A 17,579-nucleotide genomic window follows, 5' to 3' on the forward strand; every position below is an offset into this window, starting at 1 on the left:
AATCAGTAGGTCCACGTCTCATATAGCCTCGCTGCTGAAAGGGACACTAAACTAAAATCAACTCAACTCACATATGGGACGCTGGTCCTTGGTGAAAACCAACGCGTCCCAAATATATTTTTTGTGTCGGTAGCGAACGTGTTAAAAAAATATTATAAATAAATAAAAATAAAGTAAAAATGACTTACTAAAATCCGCTCTTTCATATACATATAATATGTGTATATTTTTTTGTATTATTTTAGATTCTTGGAATAACTAATCCCCAAGGAGTGAAGAGGTACGTGGTAGCAGCGTTCCCAAGTGCCTGTGGTAAGACTAATCTCGCAATGATGTTGCCTTCGATCCCTGGCTATAAAGTTGAATGCGTGGGCGATGACATTGCGTGGATGAGATTTGATGCCCAAGGACAACTAAGGGCAATTAACCCTGAAAATGGTTTCTTTGGAGTTGCCCCTGGTAAGACATTACAATATACATTGAAAATTATATAATTTTATTATAGAACAATGAATCCTTATCCGTAGCTACAAATAATTTTGATCAAACATATATCAAATTTACGTGTATTTTAAGATAAAGGAAAATTTTATTTTTATTTTATACTAGGAGAATACCTGTTGTTCGCACGGGGATGTTTCATTTTGGACATAAAGGGGTAAATTTGGATATAAACTGCATTAGAAGTGTCACTGTTCGTCTCAGAGACCCCGAAAACTTTTATTGTGTACCTAATGTGTAATCAAACAAAATATTTAATTGAATTGGAAAATGTGCATAAAATAGGCAATGTATGAAATGGAGGCAGTTTGAATATTCTTTAGAATTCATAATCCAATGGAAAATTTAGAGTGCCTTGACTTGTACAATGCAAATGACCGGCTATGACTTCCAGAACTAGGAAGACGTAGAAAGAATGTTGACATGACGGAAAAATTATATAAATACTACCGGATTCTCTTCCGGGGATTGGAAGTTCTATTTTGACGTCGAGACTCTGTGAGTCAGAGCGTTCATCATTAGTTTTTCTATTCCGTCATTCTGTCCATCAGAGGTTCTGCCTATCACCGTTACCAAAAGTAAGTGATTATGCATTGTCTTCTCTAGTCTTAAAGTCATACCAGTCCATACCGTGCTCTGTGATTATTCAATTACTCAACATCAGATCATTAAATTATTATTTTAAATTATTTCTGTCTTATCGAATTTTATCTTTGAATTTCTATTCCCATGTTTATAAGCAATTCTGAGCTACGTTTTCTACGCCTCCAAGACATGTATTAATTTAAATTTCTTCTCGGAGGAACTGGGTGGATGTCAGAGCCATTCAGTAATTTCATATATGAGAATGGTCTGGGGTTCACAACCCAAACAAAAGGTCTCCGTTTGACATGCCTTCGGGACTTTCTAACTCCCTCCACTTCATACATTGCCTATTTTATACAATTTTCCAATTCAATTACATATTTTGTTTGATTTCCCATTGTGGTACACAATACTGTAGATTCGACACTAACATCGGTGATTTTCGACCATTTATATATATATATATATATATATATATATATATATATATATATATATATATATATCCTCTCCTCTTCCCTAAGTTATGAGGCTGAATTTGGATTTAACCGGCATCAGAAGTGTCACTGTTCATCTCAGGAGCCCCAAAAACTATAGATTCGACACTAATATCCGTCATTTTTGATCAGTTTTATGTCTCTCCCCCTCCTTTCCCGTAACCTGCACCGTCAAATTAATATTATAAAATTCACCCCAGGCTCGAACGTCATCTATGCTGAAAATTTGATCGAGATCGGTCGAGTGGTTCCAGAGGTATGAAATCACAAACATGGTCACTTTTATTTTTATATTTATAGATAAATGTATTATTTTCTATTTTTACGACCGATTGAGTGCAAGTGAGTATCAGTTTGTACCAGGGGCGGATCCAGGACGGATTTCTGGGGGGGCGGTGAGTTGTAATACTGCTATTTAGAGCTACTTTTAAAAGCTCCAAACTCTTAGATGCGTTTTATTTATATATAAAATCAGAAAGTCTCCTCTTCTGGGAGGAGGGGGCAACTACCCCGATCGTCCGCGCTGGATCCGTCTGTACTTCCCCTCTGGTTTGTACTTCCTGATTTAGAGATATTGGGTTGAACATCTGTAAGCCCATACACTGATTCGTTTTCTTCTTCAAGCTAATCTGAATCTCACCAGATCAACACCAGACTGATAGCTTTAAATATACATAACTTTGTCGACTTCTTGACAAAGTTCTCCCCATAGCTAATATTCGTAAACTCAGACTATGATGTAACAGTGTCAAAATAATGATAATAACAAATAATATATTGATACTGTTTTGTGCAAATTATTTAGTAATATTTTCAGTGGTAACACCATCGCAATTATTAATCTTGGAGTACACTGAAAATTATCATAAAAGACAAGAAAACGTAATATGCAATAATAAAATAAGATTACTACCAAGTTTTAGATGATTGCAAGAGATCACTTACGTAGTTGTAAATAGCGAAGAAATAAAGATAATTAACTTTATTTCAATTGATACTTTGTTTCAATTCGTTGCACATGTATAAAACCTTAACAATAAAAGTTTTATTAGAAGCCAATTATGGAAGAAAAGAAATCTAAATTGAACTTTAGCAAAATTATAATTTTTGTTGATCGACGGTAATTTTAGGAATGATCAAAAAAAAAAATGGATCAAAATATTGCGATCTTACTTTAAAATTTTAGGAATAATCAAAACAAAATGCAGCAAAAGATTGCGATCTTGGCCAACAATTAGTTTTTGGATCAGGGACTACAAATTTTTTTGAACGACCCTTAAATCGAGTTTTCGTATTTTCTGCGGAATAAGCACATCATACTGAGTTAAGTGATAGTTTGGGTTTGGCTACACTATATATAGTTCTCCAGATATAAGACCTACAAAAAAATTTTTGATTGAAATATATTTGATCCAACAAAACTTACAGATTTAGTTTTTTAATGGTAAGAAAACGAAAGCTGTGGAAAAAACGAACTCCCATTATAATAGTAATCTATTTCATATGTACTTCACTAAGACTTATAAAATTTGAGAACTTCTGGGGGATATTAATCTTGCAATAAAATTACTACACAATGCATTCTATTGTACAATAAACTTTCAGAATTTTCTTAAAAGTTATCAATTCCATCTAAATTATTTTTTTTTCTAGGTACATCCGGAACTACGAATCCCAACGCAATGAAAACAATATTGAGAAATACCATTTTCACCAATGTGGCCAAAACTAGCGATGGTGGTGTATTCTGGGAAGGATTAGAAAAAGAAACTCCAGAAGGCATTCAAATTATCGATTGGCATGGAAATGCTTGGGACAAGAAGAGCGGAAAACCTGCAGCCCACCCCAACTCAAGGTAAATGTCGGGTAAACATTGTATTTGATTGAAACATTTAATGCTTGAAAATGAATTGATTCATCTTAACGTGCATATTGTATATTGTTTTGCCAATAACAAATTGTATGAAATATTTAGAGAATAGTACGGTATACGTAGAGTTTGTTTATAGTTTATGTATAATTTCTCGAGCCACTTGAACTACAGCCAGTTTTCGAACTACGGCGATTTACGAACGGATTTTGTTCACTTTTGGCAGTTTATGGATCGCAAAGCGCCTGCTTTCAAAACTATTTTTATTAAAACTATTTTTCTTTATTTGATATAAAGAGTAATATCTCTAAGTTTGATTTCCTATATATTAGAAACAAAAGAATCTCAAAATCTACATACGAAACAAAATATCTACCACAAGTTAAACAGAACTCCTAAACAAACTTAATATTCAGACTCCACTTACTCGACACATGGTTACATACTTACTGTTTCTTCATAAAATTATCAATGGTAAAATTAACTCCGAATTGTTGGTCTCCGTTCTCAATTTTCGTGTAACTTCTCGCCTTATTCGCAGTCATATTCTACTAACATATGTAACACGTATACTATCAATTATACAACGTTCCTTAAATACTTCAGGCTGGCATCATTGTATAATAGTTTATCGTCAAATGTTGATATTTTCGACTCTGAAAGTCATCAAAAAAAAAAAAAAAAAACTAAAGCCTCTGTAAATATGATACATATTGTGTATATGTTTTCTTATTTTTATTATTTTTTTAAAAAAATTCTTCTCTTTTTATTATTTCTTTATACATTGTTACATTGTTTCAGTATAAAATGGACATTGATCTGTATCCGAAACATATATAAATAAATAAATAGAACATTACACAAATAGAAATAAAAGCAAAATATAAGTAAGCACTTTCGCTAATGCTTCATCAGGCAGAGAGGAAAAGAAATAGAATGAAAGAAATATTAAAGGATAAGACAGTAACTCAGAAACTTAATTCACTGGTAAGAGGATTTAATACATGAATATAATTCACACGATGGGTTGGTGGTATCAGTATAGGAAAATAAAAATATTAAATAACAGAAATTATTAAACAATGAATAAAAGTAAAGTAATAAATAATATAAAATAAACGTAATAATACTAATAAGTACAAATAAACAAAAATACAGAGAAAATATTATTATTATTATTATTAATAATAATAATAATAATAATAATAATAATAATAATAATAATAATAATAATAATAATAAACTCTACTAAAGAAAATAAAGAGGATCACGCGAGGCATTTTGCAGTAAGGAAAGCTGCATATTCTTTGATTATAGGCAACTAACATTCCTTTGCTACGCAGATTGTATAAAAGTTGGTAGTGTTGTAGGTTGGAGATGCGATATGGATAGCCAACGTTAAAAGTGAAATGAAATCTTTCAGTTGTACGTCCCATGATTAGGCTCTTTAGGCTGAGGGAGACGATGATTAAAGCAAGTGAATGATAATAAAAGAACTGATGGAATGAAAAAGTGGGAGAAAACGAGAGTACCCCGACAAAACCCACGGACACGATGTTGTCCACCACAAACTTATTTGGCCGGAGATCGAATCAGGGACCTCACGCACCAGAGGTAACCGCTCTATCACTAAGCCACCATGCCTCCTTTGAGAATGAAAATTAATGAAATGCTGGAATGAAAAAAAGTGGAAGGGTACGAGAAGATCTCGAGCAAACCCATGCACACAGTATTGGACCACCATAAATCCCATTTGGCGCGAGCTGGGATCGAATTTGGGACCTAACCCATCAGAGGTGATCCCTACGCCACTGAGCCAACAGCCACAGTTAAAGTCACCGTTACCCATGAAAAATTTAACGCATTAACTCCATTAACTCGTTACAACCGCCCTAGCTATCTAGTACAAAAAACAAAATTAAAAAGTTGACTTTCCTTCAAGAGTTATGGTGTTGAGTAACAGAAGATTATACAGTTAGTCCCTTCCACCTAAGCTCCACTAATACTACCGTGATTCTAATAAGGTTGGATAGCAAGGAATACAGAAATTAGGGTAAGCTATTAAGATGAGGAATTCCGTTCACAGATAGGATGGTAATGTAAAGTAAATTTTATGTTCTTGAAAGACGAGACAAAATGACATAATAATAATAATAATAATAATAATAATAATAATAATAATAATAATAATAATAATAATAATAATAATAATAATAATAATAATAGTAAATCAAAACATTTAAGCTTGGAGTGTAATTCTCTGGACATTCAAATAAATTAAAAATTAGGTTAGTTCAATCATATTTCTCAATAGTACAAAATGGTTTTCACTAAGAATTTTAAGGTAAAATGTGAATTCTAAAGCAGTATTAAGTATACTATAGTGTTATTTACTCACTTTTAAGAATTTCCTGAAGAAAATGATAAAAATGACAATGTTATTTTCAGAAAACCAAAAGGCCACCTTCGCACAAACACTGGCTTGGGTCGTACAAATACATCTCAAGAGATTTTTTTTGTTTTGTTTTATTTTAAAAAATAAAAAGTACGAAATTCTTATAGTCCCATCTACATACATTTATGAAATTTTATTTATTTAATAATTTATTTAAAGCAAAGAAGTTCTAAAGCTAGAATGAATGTTATCCAAAAATAATTCTTTTAAGTTTTTGTACTAGCACATTCATTGAAATATTGCTCTTATAGTTACTACCTTAACCAAAACGAAAATTTTAAGTATCATGAAAAGAAATTAACCAAACGTATGAATAATAACGTTAAAAAATATATATTTCTTGTAAAGGTTTTGCGCACCTGCCAGCCAGTGTCCCATAATAGATCCAGCCTGGGAGGATCCAGCAGGTGTCCCTGTCGACGCCATTTTGTTCGGCGGTCGACGACCCAAAGGTGTTCCTTTAGTGTACGAGGCGTTCGACTGGAAACATGGAGTGTTCATTGGAGCTGCCATGAGGTCAGAAGCCACAGCTGCTGCAGAGCATAAGGTAAATAATAGTAATAAATACTATCCCTTTTTTTTATGGTTCATTCATCTCAATTTAATGTTCTTACTCAAAAATGGATAAACTGAATTACTTTAAGTATTTGTTCATCTGAAACTACAATTATACAAGAAAGAACCAAATCAGATTAGAAGTGGGCTAATATTAAGAACCATTGTGCAAATGTTGTGAAAGTGTGTAATAACGATATATATGGTTTGAAGAATTATCTCCAGATGGCAGCACCAAGTAAAATGTGACAGAAATGGAACAGTGACTCAAATAATGGCGGTACCACTAGTAACATGAACCAAAGAGAAACAGTGTTCTATTATTTGTTTTCTGAGTACGGAAAAATCAAATCAATTCATCTTAGAAAAAGAATAAATGTTATGGTTATGAAAGAGTTTACTACTGGAGTCAGAAGTTATGAAATTGCGTCAGTCCTTTTTCAGATTACTTTTCTTTGGTGCATATTACAATTGAAGTCGACAAAATGTTCGTTAAAAAAGGTAGAGGGTTCAAACTCCCAATTCATATAATTTCAGGTGTTCCTGTACATATCTTAATATATAGGGTGTCCCACATAAAACCGGTGCCTTCAAACACGAGATTCAAGTAACACTTTAACAACAACAATGAACTAACTAACAATGTATAGATAACAGTAACGTTAAACAGTTACTTGTTTATAACAGATGCTGGAAATGGTGGCCATGGACATCCAGGCATCGCTGACCTCCTTTGATGACGTTACAAGCAACATGTTGTAGGCGTGATGTTGTTAATTTCTCTAGTAATGTTTCATCTATTGTGTGAGGATTGTCAGAATGCACTTTGCTTTTCAGTGTGTTCCATAATGCAATGCAAACTGCCCCATTTCTGTCACAAATATTCCTGTTACCACAAGCACTGATTCAACACATAACACATTGCAACAATTCAACAATATGAGCCTCTCACAACAATAGACGCACGAACACACAGCTGCACTCAATTTTCCGATAAAATACAGTGTAGCCAACTTTGTAGACAGTGTTGTCACTCCACAAGCAATTTAACTAGAGACGATTAACCGATAGGTTCAGCATACGTGGTTAGGATGTAGATTACCCACTGCATTATTGTCTCTGTGGCTTCGTTGACAGCTATCTGTATCATATTTTTGATCTCACTGTTCGGTTTGGTGGATGTAGGCTCATCTGTCTGTAGTGGCGTGTCAGCTGTTGTGTGGTCCTGAAGAGGGCCGGGAGTTGCTGTTGCTTTGGGTTTGTTCAGGATTCTTGGTAGGCTTTCTCGAGTTTTGTTTTGGCGGATTGGTCTGCTGGGGCATTGGCTGCTTCCGGTGCGGTGTCCGGTTGTGGCGCAGGTGACGCAGAACAGCTTGTTGAGGAGTGAGTCGCAAACGTCCTCATGGTGGGTACCGCACCTGAGACATTTGCGTTTTGCTTTGCATTGGTAGAACCGGTGTCCGTACTCAAAGCAGTTTGTGCATGGTTTTGGCCTGGCTTCGTTCCTGGATGCTTCTACTGGACATCTCCTGTTTCCAATGGTGATTCCGGTTTGAATTAAGGAGTCTATCTCTTCTGGATTGTGAGAGAAGAGCCTGACCAGCGGCACCGGCCCTTTGTCGTTGACGATCCTGGTGACGTTCGTGAAGTCGACTTGTTGGGTTTTCAGTTTTTGTTTTATTTGGGTGGTGGTCATGTCAAGAAAGACTCCTTTGATTACACACGTATATGTGGGGGTTTGTTTCCTGTCCTTTTCAGGGCCATTTCGTGGATAGTTTGGAGGGCGGGAGGTATGTTGTTTCTCCGTTCTCTCTTCTGTGTGGGTTGTTTTGGTAGGATTTCTGCTTGTGGGTGGGATTCTTGGCTTTCGTTGCTGGTCTTGAGCTTCTTGGGATGTTTTGGGGTGAGGAGAAGTATCTCCGGATGTGTTCGGCATCTTCTTGGCTTTGGTTGCGTCTTCTTCTTGATTAACGGACTGTGAGGGAGTGGAGGTGGAAGGGTTTTGTGGCGGTAGACATTTGTCACGCTTGTCTTCTTGGGAGGTGGTTGGGGGTGGAGGGCCTGTTGTTTCGGTTGTATTTTGCCAAAATTTTTCTTTCTGGGATGGTGACGGGGTGTCATCTTCGTCTGTTGTGTAGTCTGGGAAATCATCCATGGATGTGCTCTGTAGGCTATCTTCCGCAGCTTTGGATCACAACTCGCACTTAGTACAATAACAAACCCAGCAACCAAATAACCAACACACTATATCCAAAATTACACACAACAAATAAAAAAAAAAAAATCCACGCAAAAAAAAAAAACACAGATAACCTACAGCCGTACGACACACACACACACACACAAAAAAAATCTAAACACAACAAGGAAGAACACAACACACAGATCCATGCAAACATCACTCCTCAAAAACACCCAATCACATAGCTTGCTAAAACGAAGTAATTTGAAGGAGAGCGATGACGAATCGTTGAAGAGCGACAAGAAATAATGTAACCACACAGCGAGCTACCACAACCACGAGAAAAAACACGAAGAACAAACGCCGGAATACCACGAATCCACACAAAACATGAAGAAAAGAAAAACAGAACTTGCATCACGCGGGAAGCTACCAGCCTCCAAAAAGGATCCAAGACAGACAAACAAAAGAAATATTTATAACCTTTATTCCAAGGGGCAAAGCAGCCTAAAGGCTGGACGCCCATCCTTTCCACACTATGGGAAGGTAAACCGACTTGCTTGCTTGCTTGCTTGATTAACCGATACGTAAGGCGTACCGATTTTATGTGTTTATTTTTGCATATCTTTCTCAAGAGTGAGTTAAAAGCCAGAAGTTCTCCCTTGCGTACCCCACTGGCTCCTCCATTGTGTACCGTTACAACTTGGTGCTGACGTCTATCGATTATTCTTGGAATTATGTCTCACATTGTTGCAAACTTTCAGAATAATACCAGACTGTTACTAAATTGAAGCTTACTTGTCTTGAAGCTACAAATAAATAAATTCGAAGTTTAACATGCGTGTAAGTATAAAACACTACGAAATACACTGAATGTCAAAATACGAAAATTCTACAAGGGCTGTAGAGAATGATGATTCTGTCCGTATCTGTGTTATTATGGAAGGAAACACATTGGAAAATTTATCTCTGTAAATAAAATGTTAAATTTACTTTATTATTAATTTCACACACTTATAAAATCATTAGTGTTAACAATTGATCATAAATCATTATTTGTTAATTTACATTACATTTGTAATATTTGTTTTGTTTTTTTTTTTTTTAAAGTAAATTTGTTTTGTCCGAGAATTAACGTTAAAGTAAGTATTAATAATGAAATACAATATATTCGGAAATCATTCGCAATAACTATGAATACAATAAAGACGGATGTGATGATCAGACACTTTTTTGAATATAGACTAGCTGAACCTGCGCTCTCTACACAGTGCATTATTCACATATGAGCACGAATCTTGTCATTCCTCACAGCATCTGTACATGTCCCTTTACAGACATAAGTGAAAGACGTCTTGATAAAAATTGGCAAGAGATACCATAAAGGGGAGATTTTGTCGATTGCTTTTTAAATATCTCGCACCGTTTGTAAGATTTGAGCCTACTTTCAGTTGGAGTTTCTAATTCATGTATGATCAGTATTTTCTTTCTTCTTGCATGCAGTATGTAGTAAGAAAATACATTACATACACATAATCAATTATAATGTTAGTAATATATGGTGTTCATTGCGCAAAACATTCCAAACAATAAAGATTCATCTTAGAATGGAGAAAGGATTATCTTCCGTTTTTCTTTATCATTTGGCCATGAAACAAACGCTGGAGAGATATACTAACCTAGTATACAAATGTGTGTTATTGGAATGTATAACTCGTAGGATATGATGATTTTCAAATTTTCAATACTTCTAGTGTACCCCTAAAAAAATGTAATAAATAAATAATGGCCATTTTTAAATATTCAATTAGAACTAAGCAATCTACACAAAATTTGCAATCGATCAATGAAAGCTGCATCTTTCTAGAACTTGTGGTTTCCAAGATATCATTATCAAAAGAACTGGCCACAAACATAAACGTCCACAAACATATCAACTTTCTTGACCACAAATATATAAACCTAGCAGTTTAATATATAGATAAAATAAAATAAAATGCTGTATTCCAAATCAAAAGCTACTCATTATATTGTTACAGATTCGCTCAAAAAAGCATTATTTTCCAAACTTTCGCTGACTGTGCTATTAGCATTATTAAGGCATAGGTAATATAAATGCAAGGTTAACGGAATGCTTAGAAGTCTTAAAATGCCGTGTTTACAAATGATAGTATGTTAGTATATAGCTAGCTGCTACTTGTGAAAGTAATTTCATCCATCATATTTTCAATAAATTGCACTTTTTCAAGCCCATATCTTCAAAATACTGACAGTAGAGTCAGCAAAGCTTCGACGAACAATTATTTTTTTAATGAATCCGTAACAGAGTAGGGAAGAGCAAGGGAAATGTATTTTGATTTATTTGTAAGATAGCTCTTCAAGCAGCTTACATTGACAACGCTGAACTGTAGTTTATCATGTGTTATGTCGCAGCATATCTTATATTTAATGTTAGATTAAGGTAAGGCAAGGATGTGGACTTTCACCTCTTCTGTTCAACGTCTATGTAGAAGAGGCTATGAAAGACTTCTTGGATAAAAAACGTGAAAGGCATAAAAGTAAATGGTCAAGTTTTCAGCACAGTAAGGTTCGCTCATGACATAGCATTGATAGCGGAGAACGAAAAGAACTTGTAGGAAGCACTTTCAAACTTGAACGACCAACTGAAAAAAACATGCAAAATGAAGATAAGTAGGAAGAAAACCAAAGTGATAAAGTGCACAAGAGCAGGACAGGAAGTGGCAAACGTATGGTTAGAGGGAGAGAAACAAAATCGAAGACGTTCCCATATTTAGGAAGTCTAATATCCTTGGACGAAAGAAGTGAAAAAGACGTAAGTTCCAGAATAGCACATTCTAAACAAGCATTCAATAGGAAATGAGGACTGCTAACAACAAGAAATGTGTCGCTGGAAGTTCGAAAACAATTTATTAATTCACTGGTATAGAGCTTGGCACTTTACGGATCAGAGACATTGAGAAAAGTTGAAATATTCAAGCTGGAAGCATTTGAAATTCGGTGTTGGCGCAGAATGCTGCGCATATCATGGACCGAAAGGAAAAGGAATGAAGACATACTAAAGGAAGCTAACGAAGGACAACAAATCATGAAGATAATAGGAATAACAAGAAACAACATGCTTGGCCATCTTATTCGACACTGCAGTTGGATCACCGTGCTGATAGATGGAAAGATAGAAGGAAAACCAGGAAGAGGAAGACTAAGAAGAATATCTACATGAAGTTGCGAAGAAGAGTCCTTATCAAAATATAAAACAGCTCTCCCAAAGGAGAGAAAAGTTTTAAAATTTCCATGTTGCCCACCAACCTATGGTTGAGGTGTGAAGGAAGACGAGTTAAAGGTGGCAATACGTCTCGCATTTAATATTGGTGTCCCTTTGTCGAAGAAATTATTTGTGGGACGTACTTTTTAGATATTAATACTAGAAGGTATTCACTCTAGAAGACCAATATTATCTCCAAAGCCAGGCCTAAATCTCTTAAGCAGAATCAACGACACAAATCTACATGTTCGAAACAATCGATTATAGAAACCGTCCACTATCTTTTCGGCGGAACAAATATGGCCTATGTTAGAAGGATTTAATATGTTAATTCTTTCTTGCTTTCCTTCGCAGTAATAAAGTTTTTTCCCCTTATTTCTTTCTTTCTTTCTTTCTTTCTTTCTTTTCTTTTTCTTTTCTTTTCTTTTTTTTTTGGTACAAGTACTATCGCAACACTAGTATCTTCTACACTTAATAGTATTCCTAACAGTGCGTGGCATTTTCATATCACACATGTCTGTTAGAATTCGAATGATTAGTTGACACTTCTTAAGATATATTGTGCCAAATAAGTAATTAATTCATAAATATAATAAAAAGTTTTATCAATTTCTATTCTGTTGCAGGGTAAGGTGATAATGCATGATCCGTTTGCCATGAGGCCTTTCTTTGGATACAACTTTGGACAGTATGTTTCTCATTGGTTGAGTATGGAGAAGAAACCAGGAGTTAAGTTGCCCAAGATTTTCCACGTCAACTGGTTCAGAAAAGACAGTGAGGTAAGTAGATTTCACTACGAAATAAAATATTTTTAAGGAAGTTCGAATTGAATTATTACTCATATTTGAAACAGCAATTAAGTAAGACATTTCTTACAAATCAGTTGTTAGGCACTCAGAACTCGCATTTGTAAGAAGACTATAGTAACTAATAAATTTCTAAATCAGTTGTCAAGCTCTTAGAATTAGCAGTTGTAAGGAAAAACTTGTAGTAACTTATAAATTTCGAAAAATGTAATTGCTAGAGAACTACAACAGAATTCCATGAACAGTTTCTTTCTCAAACTGGTCCGATGTTTTTACTTATTTTGTTCCAATATTAAAAATATATTTGACAGTAAGTCTATTATATTCTAATCTAGGGTCGTTTCTTGTGGCCTGGCTTTGGAGATAATATTCGTGTTTTGGAGTGGATTATAAAGAGAGTGAACGGTGAACCAGTGGCCGAGAAAACTCCGATTGGCTACATCCCTAAAAGCGATGCTTTCAATCTTGAAGGTCTGAAAGAACAAGTCAACATGAAGGAGCTCTTCAGTATTCCCAAAGACTTCTGGAGTCAAGAGGTAAATTCATATATATATATTTCGGTGTTCATACAGTATAGATATTAAGATCTTTACCCTATATGCTGTGGCTGTGTCTCACAGGATCTATACTAGTACTGTTTTTTAGATATTCATTTTATAGTTATTTATTATTTCTTTTAATTTATTTACTATAATTATTTTGTTAATTTATAATAAAGGGTGGAGCTTGGAATAAAGAGTGAAATCGCGTGGATATTTACACATTTAAACCTGAACAGTAAAACATTTCAAGAACAAGAATTGAGGAGAATTATTTATTTATTTACTAATTTATTTTGACTTCCCTATAAATAATGTTAACACAGATTCTTGGATCTTCAAAATAGTTTTCAGTTCTCAGATTCAGGTGTGGAAATTGCCTTACCTACATTAGCGGTGTAACCGGAAGTTCCGTTCAAAGGATATGAAGTCTTAGTATCATAGTTTTAGAATCTTTAAAACTTTTTTTTACAAACAGGTCTGCTCGGGTTAGCAGCTATCTAAATACTGTTGTATATTGCCACGTTTCGAGGGCTGACTTTGTCCTCATCTTCGGGCAAATATGAAGGGCCAATAGAGTGCGTGGAATATATACTTCATGTATGTGTGATTGGACTCTTCTGATTGGTGGTTGAAACGGCGACTTCTGATTGGTACTTGGAATGTAGGGATGTAATTGGTGTCCATGATTGACTCAGTTGGGATCCTGGTCTCTGCTAAGGTTCGTTTTTTTCTTGCGTGATTGCAATAGTTTTTTTTTATCCCTCTATCGCAAACTCTTGAGAATTTTGTATTATTACAGTATCTGGGAATAAAATCTTGTTTCCGGTTGATGCTATGCTCAGCCAGCCCGGATTTTTCTGGTTGGTTTAGTCTGATGTAACTGTTGAGTTCTTTGCATTTGGCTTCAATGGTCCGTCCTGTTTGTCCAATGTATGCCTTGCTACATTCACATGTGATGCGGTAAACTCCACGTGTTCGAAGGCCCAGATCGTCTTTGGCTGGTCGCAGCGTTTTGTATTTTTGCTGGAGGTTTATGTATTGTTCTGATGTTGTACTTGGCGAATAATCTGCTGAGCTTTCCAGAAGTGTTGCCAATGTAAGAGAGACAGAAGAGTTTGGGATAGAAGAAGTTGTTGAAATCACGAAAGAAAAAAACGAACCTTAACAGAGACATTGGATTCCAACTGAATCAAACATGGACACCAATTATATCCCGCTATTTCAAGCACAAATCAGAAGCTGACACTTCAACCTCAAACAGAAGCGTTCAATCACACACACATAAAGTATATATATTCCACGCATTCTATTACCTCATTATTTTTGCCTGAAGATGAAGACAATGTCAGCCCTCGAAACGTTGCAAGATACAACAGTATTTACCTGGCTGCTCACCCGAGAAGTCCTGTTTGCAATACGACGCCAGGAAAGCTTCAATGGATATTTTTGAACTTTTTTTAGTTTGGCAGTCTTATATTTTTATAATCTTGTTTAAAAAATTAAAAAAAAAACTTCACAGTTGTATTTATTATTTCAGGTTCAAGAAATCGAGAAGTATTTTGAGGAACAAGTTGGAAATGATATGCCTAATATCATAATGGAAGAACTGTCTGGATTGAAAAAACGTGTAAATGAAATGTAAATAAATATAGAAGCAACACTTTTTAAGGAATCAAAGACCGGAAACAAAGAGGCTGGATACAAATGAGTATAGTTTTCTGAAGATGGGAAAAAAGACTTATTACTTGAAAGGAAATGGCACTTCGTTGCTGTGATAATTTCATTCCCCCAAAAAATCTTGCTCATGTGAATAGTTTAATGTAATCGTTATAGTTATAAAGAACTAAAGATGATATATGTATATCAGTAAATCTATTTTGTACAGAGCCTTTCATGTTAAAGATTCCACTACTTAAATGTATATTGTTAATTATATATACAGGGTGTTTCAAAACAACGCCAACAATGTTTGGGAGGTGATTCCTGACACCAAGACAAGACAAAAGTATAGACCAACCTGGATGCACAAATGCTTCCTTTCGGAGTTATAGACTGAAGAAAACATAAAAAAAAAAAAATGAATTTTAAAGATCCATAGCTCCACAACTATGGGATCTACCGTAATCGAATCGACTTCCTTGATGAACTAATATGTCCGATATCCAAAAATACGTTTCAGAATCCTGCGGTACTTCCGCAACAATTTTTATAGAGGGAGTTTGGCTACGAGCATATAATTTGAAGTATTCATCAACTACCTCTATAAAAATTGCTGTGGAAGTACTACAGGACTGTGAAACTTGGATATTTGGATAGGGCATATACTAGTTCCCAAGTGGTCTTGACTCGACTACGGTAGGTCCCATAGTATTGGAGCTATGAACCTTTAAAGTTCATTTTTTCATGTTTTTGACAGCCTATAACTCTCGAAAGGAAGCATTTGTGCATCCAAGTTGGTCTATATTTTTTGTCTTATCTTGGCGTCCGGAATTATCTCCCAAACGTTGTTGGTGTTGTTTTGGAACACTATGTATATACTGTATTACAAGCAAAGTAGGAAATCAGGATTGTTAACAATACGTAGGCAATGTAGGAATTGTTTAATTCTTGGCTTACTAGCTTGCTTTCTTGAAACGATCCTTATAGGCTACAATTCATGTCTAGAATTATTTTAGTGTAACAAATTGTATTATACGGTGCGTATAAGAGAACTATGATGTATTATATATAACATACTAATAATTTTTAAAAATCTTATTGGAATTTTGTACTTGCGTTAATGATTGTTGTTTTTATTTTGTCATTGTTAATCTAGAGAATACTAATGTCCACTAAAAGTATAAAATACATTTTCTAATTATTTTTATTGGTTAATGTTACTTATCGTAGAAATATCGTGAATCATTATATAATAGAATAATGTTTCTAATTTACATTTGACTTAGATTATTATTTGGTTAGGTTTCGGATTAGGAGGCTAGATTAGCTAAGGATATGGGTTATATCAAAATTTCTTTGGAACAATTGGTTTAAGAACCTGACATACTAAAAATAATAAAAAATGTACCATTTTTCTTTTGTTTGTTTTTCATAAGTGAAAGGAGATAATGAAATACAACTAACCACAATCATAGATAATGTTTTTCTACATTAGAAAATGTGAACCTCAAGAATTTTCAGTGTTGCCATCCTTAGAAAACACGGTATTCCCAGAATAATATTTCTCCCAAAATCTAAGTTACGGCAGCGACTAGAGGAACGAACTCAACTGCATTTGATAACGTATCATGTTGTCTTGGAATACTGTGAACTACTTTTTAAATAACATTATTATTTAATTCTAATAACAGTATGTTAAAATTATTTTGTTTAGTACAAAATAAATCAACTATTATTTAAAAAGTAGTTCACAGGATTCCAAGACAACATGATACGTTATCAAATGCAGTTGAGTTCGTTCCTCTAGTCGCTGCCTTAACTTAGATTTTGGAGGAAATGTTATTCTGGCAATACCGTATTTTCTATGGATGCCAACACTGAAAATTCTTGGGGTTCATATTTTCTGTTGTAGAATAATATTATCTATGATTGTGGTAAGTTGCCTTTCATTATCTCTTTTCACTTACGAAAAACAAGCAAAAGAAAAATGGTAAATTTTGTATTTTTGTTTTTAGTATGTTAGACTCTTTACTAACCTAACTTGACTTATCCTAACCTATTCTATCCTACATTGCTAACAATGCCTAATTTCCTACTTAGCCAGTAATGAAAGTACGTATGTATAAGTTAACTTCCATTCGATTACTTCTTGTTCCTAGTCAAGAGAGAAAGAGAAAGAAACAAACAAAAAGAAAACATTTTTTTTATATGGAAAGCTGTTTATATTGTTTCTGATTTGTTGTGTAATGTATTCGAATGTTTCTTATGTCTCTTGAGCGACGATTGGCTGTGAATCATACTTCAGTGTGTGTGGCTGGGTGTGAATGTTTACATATAATGAATAAATATTTATTCTATCTAATGAATTTCAAAGGAAAACAAAACTTAATTGTTCCACCATTTAAATTTCAAATGTGTGTTTTTTTAATAATACAAAAAACTATTGTATTTTATTTATGTGCTATCAGAACAGAATCCATGTTAGGTATGAATTATTTTATGTATAAAAATATTGTTCAAACACTGCTAGATGAATTGTTTTTCTTAAGACAGAAAAATGTTATGAATTATTTAATTTTGTACAGTGATGTTAAAAAAAATGATATTTGAAACTAAGTAGCGTTCAATATGACGCTACAATAAT

The 17,579-nt window shown here is 34.3% G+C and overlaps 1 protein-coding gene across 2 annotated transcripts in view; it reads left to right on the plus strand.

The window, feature by feature from the left end:
• The window catches only part of LOC145669919 (phosphoenolpyruvate carboxykinase, cytosolic [GTP]-like), a 144,243-nt gene extending 126,884 nt beyond the window's left edge, over nucleotides 1-17,359 (plus strand). For both annotated transcript variants that reach the window (XM_081738265.1, XM_081738261.1), the window contains exons 6-11: nucleotides 246-459; nucleotides 3,237-3,438; nucleotides 6,257-6,455; nucleotides 12,555-12,707; nucleotides 13,070-13,270; nucleotides 14,814-17,359. In XM_081738265.1, the coding sequence (XP_081594391.1) occupies nucleotides 246-459; nucleotides 3,237-3,438; nucleotides 6,257-6,455; nucleotides 12,555-12,707; nucleotides 13,070-13,270; nucleotides 14,814-14,918 (1,074 nt within the window). In that variant the 3' untranslated portion in view covers nucleotides 14,919-17,359. The remainder of the gene's footprint in view (nucleotides 1-245; nucleotides 460-3,236; nucleotides 3,439-6,256; nucleotides 6,456-12,554; nucleotides 12,708-13,069; nucleotides 13,271-14,813) is intronic.
• Nucleotides 17,360-17,579: the final 220 nt, after the last annotated feature.

This window comes from Thermobia domestica, chromosome 2 (assembly GCF_964235325.1).
Source record: "Thermobia domestica chromosome 2, izTheDome1.hap1.1, whole genome shotgun sequence".
In the NCBI taxonomy this organism is placed as follows: Eukaryota; Metazoa; Arthropoda; class Insecta; order Zygentoma; family Lepismatidae; genus Thermobia; species Thermobia domestica.